The sequence below is a fragment of the Tinamus guttatus genome, unplaced genomic scaffold, assembly GCF_059628265.1.
Source record: "Tinamus guttatus ecotype Peru unplaced genomic scaffold, ASM5962826v1 Tinamus_guttatus_pri_ptg000218l, whole genome shotgun sequence".
Lineage (NCBI taxonomy): Eukaryota > Metazoa > Chordata > Aves > Tinamiformes > Tinamidae > Tinamus > Tinamus guttatus.
Window position 1 is genome coordinate 4,359,633 of NW_028288752.1, and position 14,780 is coordinate 4,374,412.

Consider the following 14,780-nt stretch of genomic DNA (forward strand, 5'->3'; position numbering starts at 1 on the left):
AAAGCCAGGGCTATTTGGGTATGTGGCTATCAGATGGAGAGGAACACGCAGGAAGGAAGTTGGGCAGGTTGAGCCGTTGCATGAACTTCTGGAAGCTGACGGGAATAAGCTGGGATAGCTCAGAGAGCTATAAATTAAGACATGGAGAGAATTAATTTCAAGTGACTGTCACACATGAGTGTGTAAACTTGTCCCAAAGGTTGAAAGTTGGAGGAAGCAGCAAGCAGGAGATGAGTAGATACAAAGAAGGCAAAACATTTCTTTTTTCCCCATTCCCCTTCTTCCCCTGAAAAAGGCAAATATCAGTTTACATCAAAATAGAAATTCTGTTCTTCATGGAATGTAGAGGTTCTTAATATTCTTAAAAAAGAACTTTAACAAGAGCAAAATTTTGCTGTATCTAAGAGTTTCCCTCACCCCAGAAGAAGTCCCATTTGAGAAAGGAACCATTGGATTGTGGTGATGGTTATTCCCTAATTCAGTTGATTGTCAGGCCAGCGGAGAGCTTGAATGTGATGTTCTACCATAAGATAACAAATTGCTGACTCGAATAGATGCTTAAAGTAGTAGCATGTGGTATTAAAACCTGTAATGAGAAGGAATGTGAACTATGTAAATAAACTCTTTTTTAGCCTTTGCTTCAAAGCAGCTCGTATTATCTGCTGACTCGTTGCAAATCCAACGATGATCTTTCGTAGCTGGAAACATTCTGCTGTGATTTTAGCTTTGTATATGTATTGCAGTTTCACAAATCACTGACTAAATCAATATTTTTAATCTATCTAATTATGACTGATTGTGTTTATAATCTAATTATTACATTTATGAATATTATATATATTTATATAATATTTATACATATAGATAGATCTCTATAATTTATTTATTCTAGAGTAAATATACTAAGAGAAGTGAAAGTGTGTATTGTTATTATAGCTAAATATCAGGCTGAAGATTTATGTTTTGGAGGAGACAGGTCGCACAAGACATGAAGAATCTGGCTTGCATTGTTGCCTGTGTTGTGAGACGGGGATTTGTTTCACAATTGGTTTATTTATTTTGTAGCTGAAAACTGCTCAGGCTATTGCACATGTGGTCACTGTTTGGAGCAGCCCGGCTGTGGATGGTGTACTGATCCGAGCAACACTGGAAAGGGGAAATGTATAGAGGGCTTCTATAGAGGGCCAGTAAAGATGCCAACGCCATCCTCGACAGGGAAGCAAAGCTTGGAACCCGTCCTCAATGTCAGCATGTGTCCCGCGGAGAATAAATATAATTGGTCCTTTATTCAGTGTCCAAGTAAGTGAGCAGAGTTTATTTGTTCAAACATTTCAAAGGTCACAAAATTTAAATGTAAGGTGAGAGACTTCTTAAGTACATAGTCATTCCCATGTTCCTTCCTGTTAAATGGGGGGAGCAAGAGAGTTTGAAGGCATATAAGAAATGCACATTTTGAGATGGAGAGATGCAGGCATCTCCTAGTGAACTGTGGAGATCTGCTGTGTGAAGACTTATCTAAGGTATTTTCCTTAATCTATGAGCTGTTTGATGAGATTATTTTCCTTCCCCTACAGACCTTTATTGAGTGTTTTTTTTTTAATGTATTCATTTTAGGATTGTTTAAATAGAAAGGCAGTTATTTCTTTGAAAGTTTATTTAAGGCGAGGGGTGATTTTCAAGTTTTATTTTTTGAACATTGTTATGTGCTATGTGAAGTGCTATATTCAAACTCAAATATTCATCCTTTTCTGCTTTCTTCAGCCTGCCAGTGCAACGGGCACAGTAAGTGTGTAAATGAAAGCATCTGTGAAAAGTGTGAAAATCTGACAACTGGCAAACACTGTGAAACTTGTATTTCTGGCTACTATGGAGATCCTACTAATGGAGGAACATGTCAGCGTAAGTGATGTCTTAAATTGGCCTGTGTTGGGGTCCTTGTTTTTCCTCTCTTTACTCAATCCTGTAATTGTAACCCAAATTATATGCGGATTCTAGGGTTGAATAAACTCTCTAGGCTTCTAATTTGCTCTTAATTTAAATAATAAGATAGTAATCTAAGTATCTGTTGTAACTTTGGTTTTGGTAAATGTCTTATTTCAAGAAACACATGTTCAAGAAACATTGAAGTTGAGGCATGTACTGCAAGCACAGAAGAGGCAATGAAATATTCCTACAATTAGGATACAGACCTTGCTCCTTCAAATCAAAGACACAAAAAATCCTTCCAAAGAAATTCTTTGTCTTGCCTTATGCAGAAAAAGGTTTATTTTTACCCTCCTTTTTAAACTTAAAGCTAACTCATGACTCTTTGTGGTCATTTAAATATTCAATGATCCTCTTTTGCAAAGGAATTGTGTTAATCCCAACATCTTGAAAAGAAATTGTGTTAATCCCAATGTCTTGGACAAATTTCTGCTCATCTAAATTCTACCTTTTATTACAGTCAGTTAATGCATTGTTGATTTATTGTCATAATCGTCTGCTTAGTAGAGCCGTAGCCCTGTTTCACTGAGAATTGGCTGGATTTCATTTTAGGATTAGGTGAGCCCTGTTATAATTGCATTTTAAGTCTGCAAAGCGCTGATGGGCTCTTTGGCAAGACTGGGAAACGAGCATGGAAGGTTTGTTCTGTCCTTAAACTTCACAAAATTGTTCTGAATTACAGCTTATTTCAGTATCTTACTGTCTTACCAGTTACAAACTAGGATTTAGCTTTGATAGGTGACACACAGTTGTAAGGGAAGATATTATTTTCCCCTAAGAAACCTAAAAGAGGAATATAGAAGGAGAATAATATAGTTGAGGTGGTGTGTAAGCACTGTGGAAGAAGTAGCTGAAGGTGATTAATGGAGGGATGTTGAAGTCTGAGTTGTTCCTTCCGAGTGTGGAAATGATTCAGGAGAAAGTGTCTGGAAATTCATCTAAGTTGCCTCTTGGAAGCGAGTTCAACCTCCTGGGTGAGGCTGGGAGCCAGTCGCTGGAGTGGGAATGAGCCGTTTCTTAAAGCAAGAGCAAGCAGGTGTTTGGTGCTATGGAGAAGGACTCCCCAGTGGAGAGATTTGAAGAGAAATGATCAGAGGCAGGCTTAGAAAATTAGGCCACTTTTCTCAAAAAAAATAGTCTTGCAGTGGCTGCGATAGGAAATTATGACCAGCAGCACAGGGGCAGGGGCACAGCAGAAAAGATGCACCTTGATTACTTGATTCCAGAGCATTGTCTACAAGATGAAATATTGCTGATATCCTTAAACTCATTTTGCACCAAGATAATTCAGAGTGCGGGAACAAATAAATTGAGAGTGAACTAGCATGAGAAAATATAAAATTCTACTGCGAGCGTTCAGTTTTAATTACCAGATTGCAGCATGCCATTTTATAGTTGTCGTTGTTGTTGTTGTTGTTTTGTATGTGTGGAAATTCCAGAGCAAGTTACTTGGGACTCTTTTCTGTGAGAAGTGTCCAAAAATAGTTTGTTGAGATAATGAATGATAGACTCAAGTCCTCCAGTCGGCTGAAAACAGAATTAGAAAACGCGTTCAGAGACTGTGGCTCAGCATCCGTCCTCTATTTGATGAAACATGTAGCTCATGTCAGAAGTGCTTTGCTCTCAAGTGCGTTGGGCCCTGGGTTTTTAATTTGCTGTGATTTAAAACTTTTCTACCACGCAGGCAAAAGAAGCAGAAGGTTGGGCAGAGGGACAGAGTGGACTGGAAGAAGCAAAGCAAAGGGAATTGCCCCAGTCTGATACAGCCTGCGCAAGTGCTGGCCACTTATCATGTTGTCCCATGGAAAAGGTTTCTGGAGGGGAAATCTTTAGGGATGAGCATTGGCTGATGGGCAGCAGAGCCTATACTGAGATCCTAGGGGTCTGAGACCCATGTAGGAGCCTTTGGGCAAATAGGGCAGTGCAGAGGTGGAAGTGGTGGAGATGGAGTTGAGAAGAAGTAAAAAGAGTGGGTGGGAGAAGATACCTTTCCCCATCACTCTATGCTGCTAGAGCAGGTGAATTTTGCCTTATTACTTGGACTTTAGGTTTTTTTAGTGAACTGCAGCTATTTCTCTGAAAGAACTTTGTGCGCACCATCATAGCTATTGGTTTTTGCAGTGTTGGGCAGATAATAACCAAACGGCAGCTGATTTGCTTCTCAGCGGTTGCTTTTAGAAAGTATCCGGCATAGAACAGTGTTAATCGGGAAGGACAGGAAGTACAGCACATCAAACGTGAAAAAATGTGAAATAGCTGTAAGGTGCTTTCTCTGCATTCAGTATTTTTGAGTTTTCTGATTAAACTTTCGCATGAAAATATGCTGGCGCTAGATAAGAAAGTTATTTGCAAGCAAACGGAAGGCACTATTGTGTCTGAAATCAGATAGCCTCCGTGGCGGTGATGTTAAACCGCTCGGTGGAGCGTTGCTGGTGGCCCACGTGGAGCTAGTGGTGACACGATGCTGCTCGCCTTTCCCCCAGCTCCTTGATGGCTGCTGGAAGACAGCTAAAGCTCTTTGCTTTGAAAAGACATAGTTACGGTGGTCCCCATGGGGCTGCTGGACTGTCGAGGTCCCCATGGGGCTGTTGAACTGTCACAGCTGCACTAAGAGGACATTTGATGCCTGTGACCGTCCCTACACGAGTGTGTGACCCCAAGAATGATGGAAGCGGACGATGAGGCGGTTCTCGTTGGACATTGAGATGATTACCAGGCACTGAAGTTGAAAAGCCATTTGAAGTACGTCCTGGCTTTCTGCCTTGGCATCAGCCTCTGGAGGGGAGAAATTTTAGATGCCAAGGAGGATTTCTAGCACTCTTTTTTTGTCAAAATCTTGTTTCCAAACTTCTTAATTGTGTGAAGGGCCACGAGGAAATGTGTCCTCTCTGCATGTTCCTGTCCTTCGATAAATGATCTCCACTCAAGGAGCTCATAGGAAGATGCGTAAATAAAGACGACTGCTTTGAATGCAGGTGTTTGAACTTCTCAAGCATAAGCAGATGGCTAAAGAGCAGAGTGAAGGACTGAGCATTTACGTTGTTGTAGAAGATATTGTGATCTGCAGTGGAACGAAGTGACGTTAGAAATTTCCTCTTATTTTTACTTATATTAATGTCGAACATAAATCAAATTTCACTTTGCTTACATTTTGCAAAGCATAAGGAAGGAAGGAGGTACGCAACGTTCTCAGTAGTGCTAAGTTATATATTTTTTTTAAGTGCCAGTAATGAGAAATGTGTTTGCTTCACAGAATACAATTATTTTGTCAAATCTTGCTTCAGTCTACTTGTTTCCACAATGGGCCTTTATGCTTCTTCGTATTTTATTCTGTGTTGCTGCTAGGAAACCAGTCATCCACAATTGAGAAGCACAATTAAGTGTCCCTGATACAACGTAGCTTCCATTACATGTCAATATAAAGAAGACATCCAAACGATTTCTAAAATGAGGCCCACGGTGGGAAAGGATTTTTCAGGCTGGAGCCTTCACGTCAAAGACTCTGCTGGTGCATTAAATGACTCATGTCTTGAAACGATTTGGCTTTTTTCATCACTTATTAATGAGTAGACACCAGCCTTTAAAGAATGCTATTTCCAGAAAGCTTAGGGACCACAGGTGCCAGATCTTCTTTATACACTTCTATGGATCATTTATGGATAAAGGTCTCAAGCTGTGTCAACTTTAGCGGTTTAGTTTGGATCAGGAATGTTTTTTTGAAGGAAATCTTCCGTATGTTCCTGCTGTTGTATATTGGTGCACATCACAAGTGGTCTTGGGGTATGTGGATCGGTCTGCTTTGAGGTGCAGCAAACCCAGGAGATCTGCTCTAGGGCCTGATGTCCTTCAACCATGACTGGGTGGCATTTGGTTCAGAGACCAGACTAAAGCTATTCTACAACAGAGAAATATTTTCCACTGCAGGCAGACTGATGTCATTTGAATTTGAGTGAAAAGTGTTAGCAAGCCCCAAACTTTTCCAAGTAGTATCTCATTCCCACCATTTATGTTATCCCTAGTGCCACTTAGCAACAACAGGGGAAATTAAGTAGATTTGTGGAGGCTGCAAGGGCGCAAGCTGATCATGATTTTGTACAAAAGCACACAGTGTTGGAAGCCTCACTCGCTCCAATTTGACACATGCCTCTATTTTTAGCAGCCTTTGGTATCACAGAAAAACCAAAGATGGTTCCATGTGCAGTTTAATTGTTGACATATCAGTTTAGCATCTAAAGGATTTAATTGCTATCAAATCTGTGTCTCTTGCTCCATTCAAAATTGGTCCTTATTTTTTTCCCCCTCCTTCCCCTCTGCTCACCAGCTTGCAAATGCAATGGCCATGCCTCCGTCTGCAACACAAACACGGGGAAATGCTTCTGCACCACCAAGGGAATAAAAGGAGACGAGTGTCAACTGTGAGTTTGCTTCACCCTTGTTATTTCTGAAATCAAAAGGCCGGGCACGTGCTGGAACGGGACCCTGATGTTTTTTTAACGACTGCACTTAGGATGTCTCTGCTCATCTCTCGGTGATGACAGTTGACTACCTCCTTTGCTGGTGCAGCTGGCTGCACTTCCCTGGGGGAATAACATGAGCAAAATGATTTCCTTAAGTTTGCCGTTTTGAGAGTGTTTCAGCTGCAAATGTCATGCAGAGTGTGTAGGGTGAAAAGTAACCCTGAACCCCCCCAGACTAAGCATTCCACTTTGCTTATCCCTCATTTTATATTTTTTAAATCATAGATATATTTACTCTTTTAGGCACTCTGCCCTTCCAAAGGAATATAAATATATCAGAAATAAGAGGGGAAAAGACTTCAACCTTCGGGCATATTAATGGACCCCTGTCAGAGCAAAAATTTGCAGGAAAATTCTCTATAATATAATGCAAATGCTTTTAGTGAAATGCTAATGGAAATTGTTTTCTTGCCAGGTTTATTTTTAAAGTGTTACTTGCATGAGGAAGCATTGTAGGACTAGATCTGGGATTGTCCGTAAATGAAAATGTTAGTATTTGGCTGAATTGATCCAATTGTGTGCATTATGTAGAAATATTAATTGCATTTCAAATGAATGCAAAGGTATGCAAATTCATAATTTTATATTTCATTTTCACTGCTTTCTAATTTTTGTGCAGATCTGAGGTTGGATTCATTCCTTCAGCAAAACAGTATAGCTCAGACATGCATCTTTTATTTTTAAGTGTGTAAAAGTGGTATTTTCTGATTTTTATTGACTGGGAATAAATAAAACTGAAGAAATGCATTAATTAAAAATTCTTTTTTTTTTTTTAGGTGTGAAGTTGAAAATAGGTATCAGGGAAATCCACTTAAAGGAACATGTTACTGTGAGTACTGCTGAGATTTCTTTTTTGGATGTTGCTAATATGTTTGACATTTGAAATGCATCGTTTAAAACCAATATTAGTTGTCTCCGCATCTGTTTAAAATCCAGGAGATAAAGGCTAGGATTAGAAATATTTTTTAAAATATCACTTCTCCTTAAACTGTAACTCAAAGAAAACCAAAATAATTTTTCTTGATAATGTTTGTGGATCCATCAAATCAGATTTTTCTATTTTCATGTGACTTGGAAATGATATCTGGTCATCTAGAAAATACTCTAAAATTTAATGACTGTAATGGGTCATTGGATCTCTGTGCAACTTCAGAACATACTTTGCCAAGATGCAGATTAGTTAATGGACACTCTTGAGCTTCTGCATGCAAATACTTGCAATCAGTGTGGAAAAAGTAAAAGTGTGACCATATTTTCTGAATGTACGGTTGTGAGAGCCTTTTAGTTTAAGACTGGAGAGACTCCTGCATGAGGAACATGGGCCTTTTTCCCCTCTAGATTCAACCAGAGAGGATGGAAGTGGGATAAAAGTCTGGAGCATCTCTCCTTTTTGTGCAGGATATACATATGTTGGTCTCTCTTGCAGTGGCAGAGCAGTGAATCCTAGTTGTGCTCTTGGTGCAAGAAGCTCTTTGCTAACATGTCTTGCTTGCTTGAAATGAGTTTTATTCCAAGACATAAGTTTCTCCTTGTGTTCCTTACAGATACTCTCCTCATTGACTATCAGTTCACCTTCAGCCTCTCTCAAGAGGATGATCGCTATTACACAGCCATCAACTTTGTAGCAACACCAGAAGAGGTGAATATTCTACCTTTCATTTAAACTTCATCCTTTGACTCTATGTTCATCCTCTCCTGACCAAGGAGATGATGAACTGTCGTAGTTCTGCTAGTGTCCAGAGCTGCTCTCTTGATGTAGCATGTGTCCGATTTGACAGAGCAGCCAGAGCCTTCTGATCTTCTTGGTTTTGACCCACGCAGTTTCAAATATTCATGTCTAATGGTAAAATTATATAAGGATTCACTGTTAACTCTATTAATCTATTTTTACACTTACTTGAACAACTTGCTGGGCAACTCTGACCTTGCTAGCTGGCCACCACATACCTTACGTCTGTTTTCTTGCACTTTTTGCTCCAAGCACTTGACTTGTTTTGTTCATTCCTTGGTGAACAGAATACTACTGTCAGAAAATGAAAAGTTTTGTAGGTTGTTTTCTGTTTCATATGAAGATGCCTCATTTATTTGCGTTACGCAAATAAGCAATTCCAGGATTCCTTTCAGTGAAGATTTGCTATGAAGACAGTGCAGTAGGATTGGTTAATTTTTTATTCTAAATTTTTTTTTTTTCCCTTCAGCAAAACAGAGACCTTGACATGTTTATCAATGCATCTAAGAACTTCAACCTCAATATTACATGGTCAACAAGTTTTGCAGGTAAAACAAGTAGGAACTTAGTTTAATTCACCTACAGATAAGGAAACTTGTGACAGTTTTCAAAATGAAAGTTTAAAAAAAAATGCATGTTTAGGTGGGAAAACTTTTCTTCTACCTATGAACTGATTATGAACTGACTTGGAACAAAAGTAAACTATTAAAAGAATTACGTTTTTTACGTTTTTCTTTCTTCTGGTTTCCTGTCTTGGGATATGTTTTGGAGACACGAAAGGCGCTAATTTAATGTTTAGAAATACAGTTTTTCTGCATGCACTGATTCTTGATAATGTGATGCAACTCAAAATAGTAGCAGAGTATTGGTCTATATGAACAATTAATTTTACTGTCACTGTAATAACCTAACCTTAGAACTTGGAATAATCATTCCTTTTTGTTTATTGGTAAAAATACTCATCGAAACCTCTTTTCTTGCTCCTTGTTAACATTCTAAAACAGCAGGCACACAGGCTGGTGAGGAAATTCCAGTTGTTTCAAGAACCAACATAAAGGAATACAAGGACAGCTTCTCCAATGAGAAATTTGATTTCCGCAACAATCCAAACATCACTTTCTTTGTCTATGTCAGCAATTTCACCTGGCCAATAAAAATACAGGTAGGCTTTCTTCAGGTTAGATAATTACTTAAAATACTTGTTTTTTCCTCAAGCAATGTGTCAATTTGGCAAGCTATGTATTGTCCAAGCTGGCCAGCTCAGTGTAATCCTGCAAAGACTGATGAAGAGTAAAACAGTGCCTCGTCTTCTGCTGTCACCTCAGCCCAGTGGATCTGCAGATGGACTGTGAAGTGCACTGGGAAGGGTTGCTTGCTTATCAATAGAGCTATATTCTAATGATGTATTTGACTTTTAATATGTAGCTTCTGTCCCTTGGAATAATAATAATAATAAAAAAAGAATTCCAAAAGCTAAAAATCATACACAGAATGAGTAAATAAAGGAAATGCTCTCAATGTCTTTTTATGTCTTGTTCTTAGAAGGCGTAGCTGGAGGGCCATCCACCTTTCTTCTTTTGTTGTCCAAGACCAGGTGTTACCTGTGGAATCAGGCAAAGTTCATTATTTCCTTTAATTTAGTGCAGTCAGTGAACATATGTTGTCACAGATATCAAATGGTTTGTGGCAAGGTGAGTGCAGCAGAAGCAGTGGAGGAAGTTCATTGGTTCAGTAAAATGAGACACAGACTTTCCAGCTGTGGTTGCAGCTAATAATTAGGAGAAACCATGGCCACTTTCTTGATCTTGGCTAATTTTGGTGCCAGCTGGCAATGTACATCATGGTATGTGGGCCCTTTGAAGGAAAAAACTTGTAGATCTGAACCAGAGACCTAAACTGAGGCTTCTTATGTTTAAATTTTGCCCACTTAAGAAACTTGATCAGATATAGGAACACGGATTCTTCCATCTCCACCTTTATACAACTGCTTTTAGAATTACCTTGTGAAAATTGGCAGCTTCCCATAAATTTACTTGATATTGCAGACATTCCAGTTACCGAAACTCACCATAGGGATCACTTCTGACAAAGATAATGCATGCCATAATATCAAGCAAGGTAATGATGTCCCAGTGGAAAAATGTCCTTAAGCTGTAGAGGTACTTTTCAAGGTTTTTTTCCTGAACTTTAAAAAATATTGCAGTTATTTATGAAATGTCAGAATCACCTTCTGGTAAAGATAGGGTTGTGGGGGTTTTTTTGTGTGTTTTTTGTTTTTTTAAAATACTTGTGAAACTTTGTCACGCCTGTTACAGGCTGGTAGGCTTGAAAGATTGCCCTTGGACTGCACCTGCTTCTCAGTTCTTAATATCACTTAAAATATTGGTGATTATTTTACGGTTTGAGATTTTTTCTGGTTTACAGATAGGTGAAAATCTTAATTCATTGATTAATCCTATTTTTTAGGTATGAAGGATTTGCAAAAATTGGCAAGTTAAAACATCTGCTGACTCTTGCTATGCCAGTGTTGTCATTTAAGCTTGAATGTCCCTTTCAACTCCTGTTTCGCAGCTAGGTCTCCCTCCTTCACTAGTTAAATTTAGGCAGATCAGTCATGTTGTCGCTCACCTTAACTAACATGTGATTCTGTAGTACAATTTGCTCTCGCTAACTCTATTGCTCATTTAATTCCATTTTTTCAATATCTTCTGCTGTTTTTAGGAAAACTTTTCCTGATAATTGTTGTCCTGTTTAGGTCTTGGGGTTTGGATGTCTCTATTCCCCTTGCTCCCCTACCTGCAAGCTCTAATTTTTCTGTAGGCCCACACCCGTGTGGGTAGATGGTTTTTAACAACCTTGCCCTATTTCACATGTCTTTTCTTTCGGGATGCTGGGTTACGTGCTGTCTGGTTTTGCAGATTTTGAACATACTGAAATATCCAAGTTCTTTATCCACTTTGGTGGCATATCCTTCCCTATATGTTTTGCCTTGCTCCTATTTTGGTGTCCTTGTCCTTATTGAAAACACTAGTTTAATTTTTGGGATAGAGCTGATTGGTTTTATCTCCCCTCCTTTAGTCTCTTCCTTTTATGGCTGAAATTTTTCTTGCTATTTTGTTTAGCATTTACTGAGGTCTAGTGCAGCTTGACATTCAGCAGTTCCTATTCTGTCTGCCACTTGCTGGCTTTTAAGACATATTTGCTGAATGCTTCTTCTCTCCATAACATGTAGACTGTTTAATTGATCTTAATGTCCTTTTCGAGGTTGGTTTTGAGGATGCAGGTCGCAGATAGTTCTGCATCTTTGATATGAGGGGAATTCTTAGATGGCTGCTTTCCCATCCTTATCTCACTCCACTTGATTTTACTGCCTTATTTAATTACTTAAAAGGAGTGAACTTTGATCCTCTTAGTTTATCCTTAATTTATCCCTAATTTTATCTGAATGGGCTTGTGTGCAGTCAACCCAAGGTAATTTTATGTGGTCAAATCTTCTCCAACATCCTTGCAGCATGCCAAAATAAAATCTAAAATAGCATCAGCTTTTACTGGCCAGCCATCTTTTTGTGAAGAAGTGTGCCAGCAACATCAGATCCAAGAATACAAGGTTGTGATGATTACACTTAACATACAATTTTCAGTTGATATCTCATAGACTTGTTTCCTAGAATTGACTTTTTTTTTAGTCATCTTTCTCTGAATACCTGTTGGTGTTGAGCATCTCGGTCCTTTCTCATGTTTGCAGTAGCAATTCTTCATGGCTCGCTAGGGCTTTACCATCCTTTTCCAGGTGGACCACCTGCACCCTCTTTTGCTGGTGGTCCTTTGGTTGGTGTGGAATTCCTCCTGTCTAACGGGAATTCAGCAGTGTTGCACATCTGGCCATGACATAAAATCAGGCTCCTCCCACATCCTCTGACAGCCTTTTCCAGACTGAAATCTGCATTTTGCATTCCTGAAGCTGCAAGGTCTTCTATTTATTAGCTCGCCCCTTGCTAGGGATAGTTGTCCTGTTTCTTTCCAAAAAACCTCTCTAAACCTGGTGTGTGCTGATACCACCCTGTGTTTTCAGTTTGTTCACTATCTGTGTCATTCTGGTCATTGGCTAACTTTCTACTGAAGTCTGCAGCTGCATCTTCAGTCTTCTGGTCTCTGTGCTGTCAGGTTTCATGTCACCCAGAAGGTTTTCTAGACCAGGTGCTGAGACACTTGATGGTTTGCCACTATGCATGTTGTACAAGCCAGGGATAGGTTTTTACTCTAACACTTCTCTGTGTTAGATGCCCTTTCCTTGGCAACTTGATATTTTTCAGAGCAGTTCTTGGATAGGAGATGATATTATAGATAGCAGTGGTTTCACAGAGGAAAAACTAGGGGAGAAATAAGCAGAAAAGTGTAACATTTTTTTTCTCCAGGACTTGCCATGTCCTTTCAGCTCATGTGTAATCTTCCATGGAGAAGTAAGTTACCTCCAATTCTCCTTGGTTGTGTTCTCTGTTCCTACTTGTCCTTTCTCTGTCTTTTTCTTCTTTGCTTTTCCTTTTTCTTTTCTATATTTTGCCAAGTCTGAGCTCTCTTGGAGGCACATCCTCAATGAGAAAAGACAGAATATGGATGTTTGGGGTGAAGACCTGCGTAGAGACAGTCCTTGATTGCTGTTCGGTGCAATATTTAAAAACAGAGCAGTGATCAACTTCTGGACCCCCCACCCGCTTTCCTGACTGCTCCTTCTATACTTGTCCTGTTTTCTTCTCGAGAAAACAGATTTTTTAAAAAATTATTATTCCTTTTTCTAAGTGACTGTCCCTAATTTCATAAAAGTTCCTATACGCTTTAGGTTTAGTCCTTCAGGGCATGCTGACTTTTTAATTAAAACTGCATGCAATAGTATGGCCAGGACACCAGCAGATTTTCTTCTCACAGAGGCTCAGGTTTGCTCATTGCAGTCTTACTCCAAAACTTTTTGCAACTACAGAATATGTCTGAATTTCCCCTTGGCAGTTACAGTGCTTTCAGTATAAGAAGTGTGATGAAGGCGGTGGAACTCTGGAACTGCCAGGTTGCTGTTGGGAAATGCTGGAAAATATTCGCTCTGTGTGTGTGTGACCTTGCAGCTTACACGTTTTGTTTGAACTGTTCCTATGAACTATGGCAAACGGTACTTTTTATCTTTTGTTTGAATAGCATAATAAGCAGTTGTGCGCACATTCTTTTATCCTGGCTTGTTTTCAATTTAGATATAGATAATATCCTGACAAAAATGCTTCTGTAGATGCATAATCTTGGATAAGAAAACTTTGCAAACTTACAGTCTTTACTACTGTACAGTTAATGAAAACCGCAATTCACATTATTTCTTAATTTTAAGAAACGTAATTCTCAAACCACTGATTGAAATCTGTCTCTCTTTCCCTCTTCCCTTGCCTTTTAGACTCTCGACTCCAAGGGTATAAATGCTCTTTTGTGCTGGTGATAGCTGTGTTCTTGCCAATGCTGAATTCTGGCTTTTTTTTTTCCCTTTTTTCCTCTTGTTGCTCCACCTCTCTTCAAAACTACTTCAGTTAGGGTTTTTCTTTTTGTTGTTTTGCTAAGTGTACTGGTTTAGGAGGTCCTTCCCTCGTGGCTTTAATGATTCAAAATGAGTACTTTTCAAAAGAAGGAAAACTGCAACATGTACACAGCCTCCAAAATACAGCAGTCTGCCTCCTGGTAGCATCTGCTGGAATGCTTCTCCTGCACGAATGCTGCATCGTGGAGCTCTTTTAAAAACTTAAATTTGCCCAACTTTCTTGAACGCACAGGTAAGGTCTTGCTGGAAATGTCTGTATATTTCCCTTCCGCTTGCCGTGTGCTGCCTCTCTGTTAGCAAACTCAGGCTGGCAGGGCCATGGCAGCTCTATAAGCCTCATGCAAAACCCAACTATACCCCTTTCTGTCTTTTGCTTGGAAATACTGCCTTAGATGTTCCTGACTATCTCCAAAACTGAGTAATGGACCTCTCAGAGCAGAGCATTAGTACTTATTCGTAGGGTGAATGTTTTTCTTGAAACTAGTTATGTGGTTAGACGTTTTCTCTCGCTTTCCTGTATTAAGTGCTTTTCTAATCTGTGCTGCGAGCTTCTAAAATCACATTGTTATGCCTTCAAAACCTATCCCAAGTTAGAAAAGTTTGCTGTGGGATTAACAACAAACAAAAAAGCTGCAGACTATTACAGCGAAGGAAATTCAAAGTGGTGACTTTGAGAGGGTTTCTCTGGAGGAGTTGCAGTCCCAACAAGAACTTTCTCAGCTGGCCCAGATGTGAGGCTGAAGAGCTGGAGCTGACAAGTAGCTAATGGGGAGAATTTGAAACTCCCTTTGATACTTGTGCGAATGTCAGCAGTTTTTAACAACTCCTGAACTAGTGTGTTTGCTTTGACTGGAGTCCACTAAGTGACTCGCTCTCCAGCATGCGCACTAGGTATAATTTAGTTGCTAATACAGCTTCCTTAAAACCTCTTTTAATGACTATAAGCTGTCCCATTATAGCTTCCTATTGAATAATATTCTTA

At 39.4% G+C, this 14,780-nt stretch overlaps 1 protein-coding gene across 1 annotated transcript in view; it reads left to right on the forward strand.

The window, feature by feature from the left end:
* The window catches only part of ATRN (attractin), a 121,874-nt gene that overhangs the window by 59,761 nt on the left and 47,333 nt on the right, over positions 1-14,780 (forward strand). Inside the window, exons 18-24 of the mRNA XM_088524978.1 lie at positions 1,066-1,299; positions 1,762-1,899; positions 6,305-6,398; positions 7,277-7,329; positions 8,045-8,139; positions 8,699-8,777; positions 9,234-9,391. Of these exons, the coding sequence (XP_088381104.1) occupies positions 1,066-1,299; positions 1,762-1,899; positions 6,305-6,398; positions 7,277-7,329; positions 8,045-8,139; positions 8,699-8,777; positions 9,234-9,391 (851 nt within the window). The remainder of the gene's footprint in view (positions 1-1,065; positions 1,300-1,761; positions 1,900-6,304; positions 6,399-7,276; positions 7,330-8,044; positions 8,140-8,698; positions 8,778-9,233; positions 9,392-14,780) is intronic.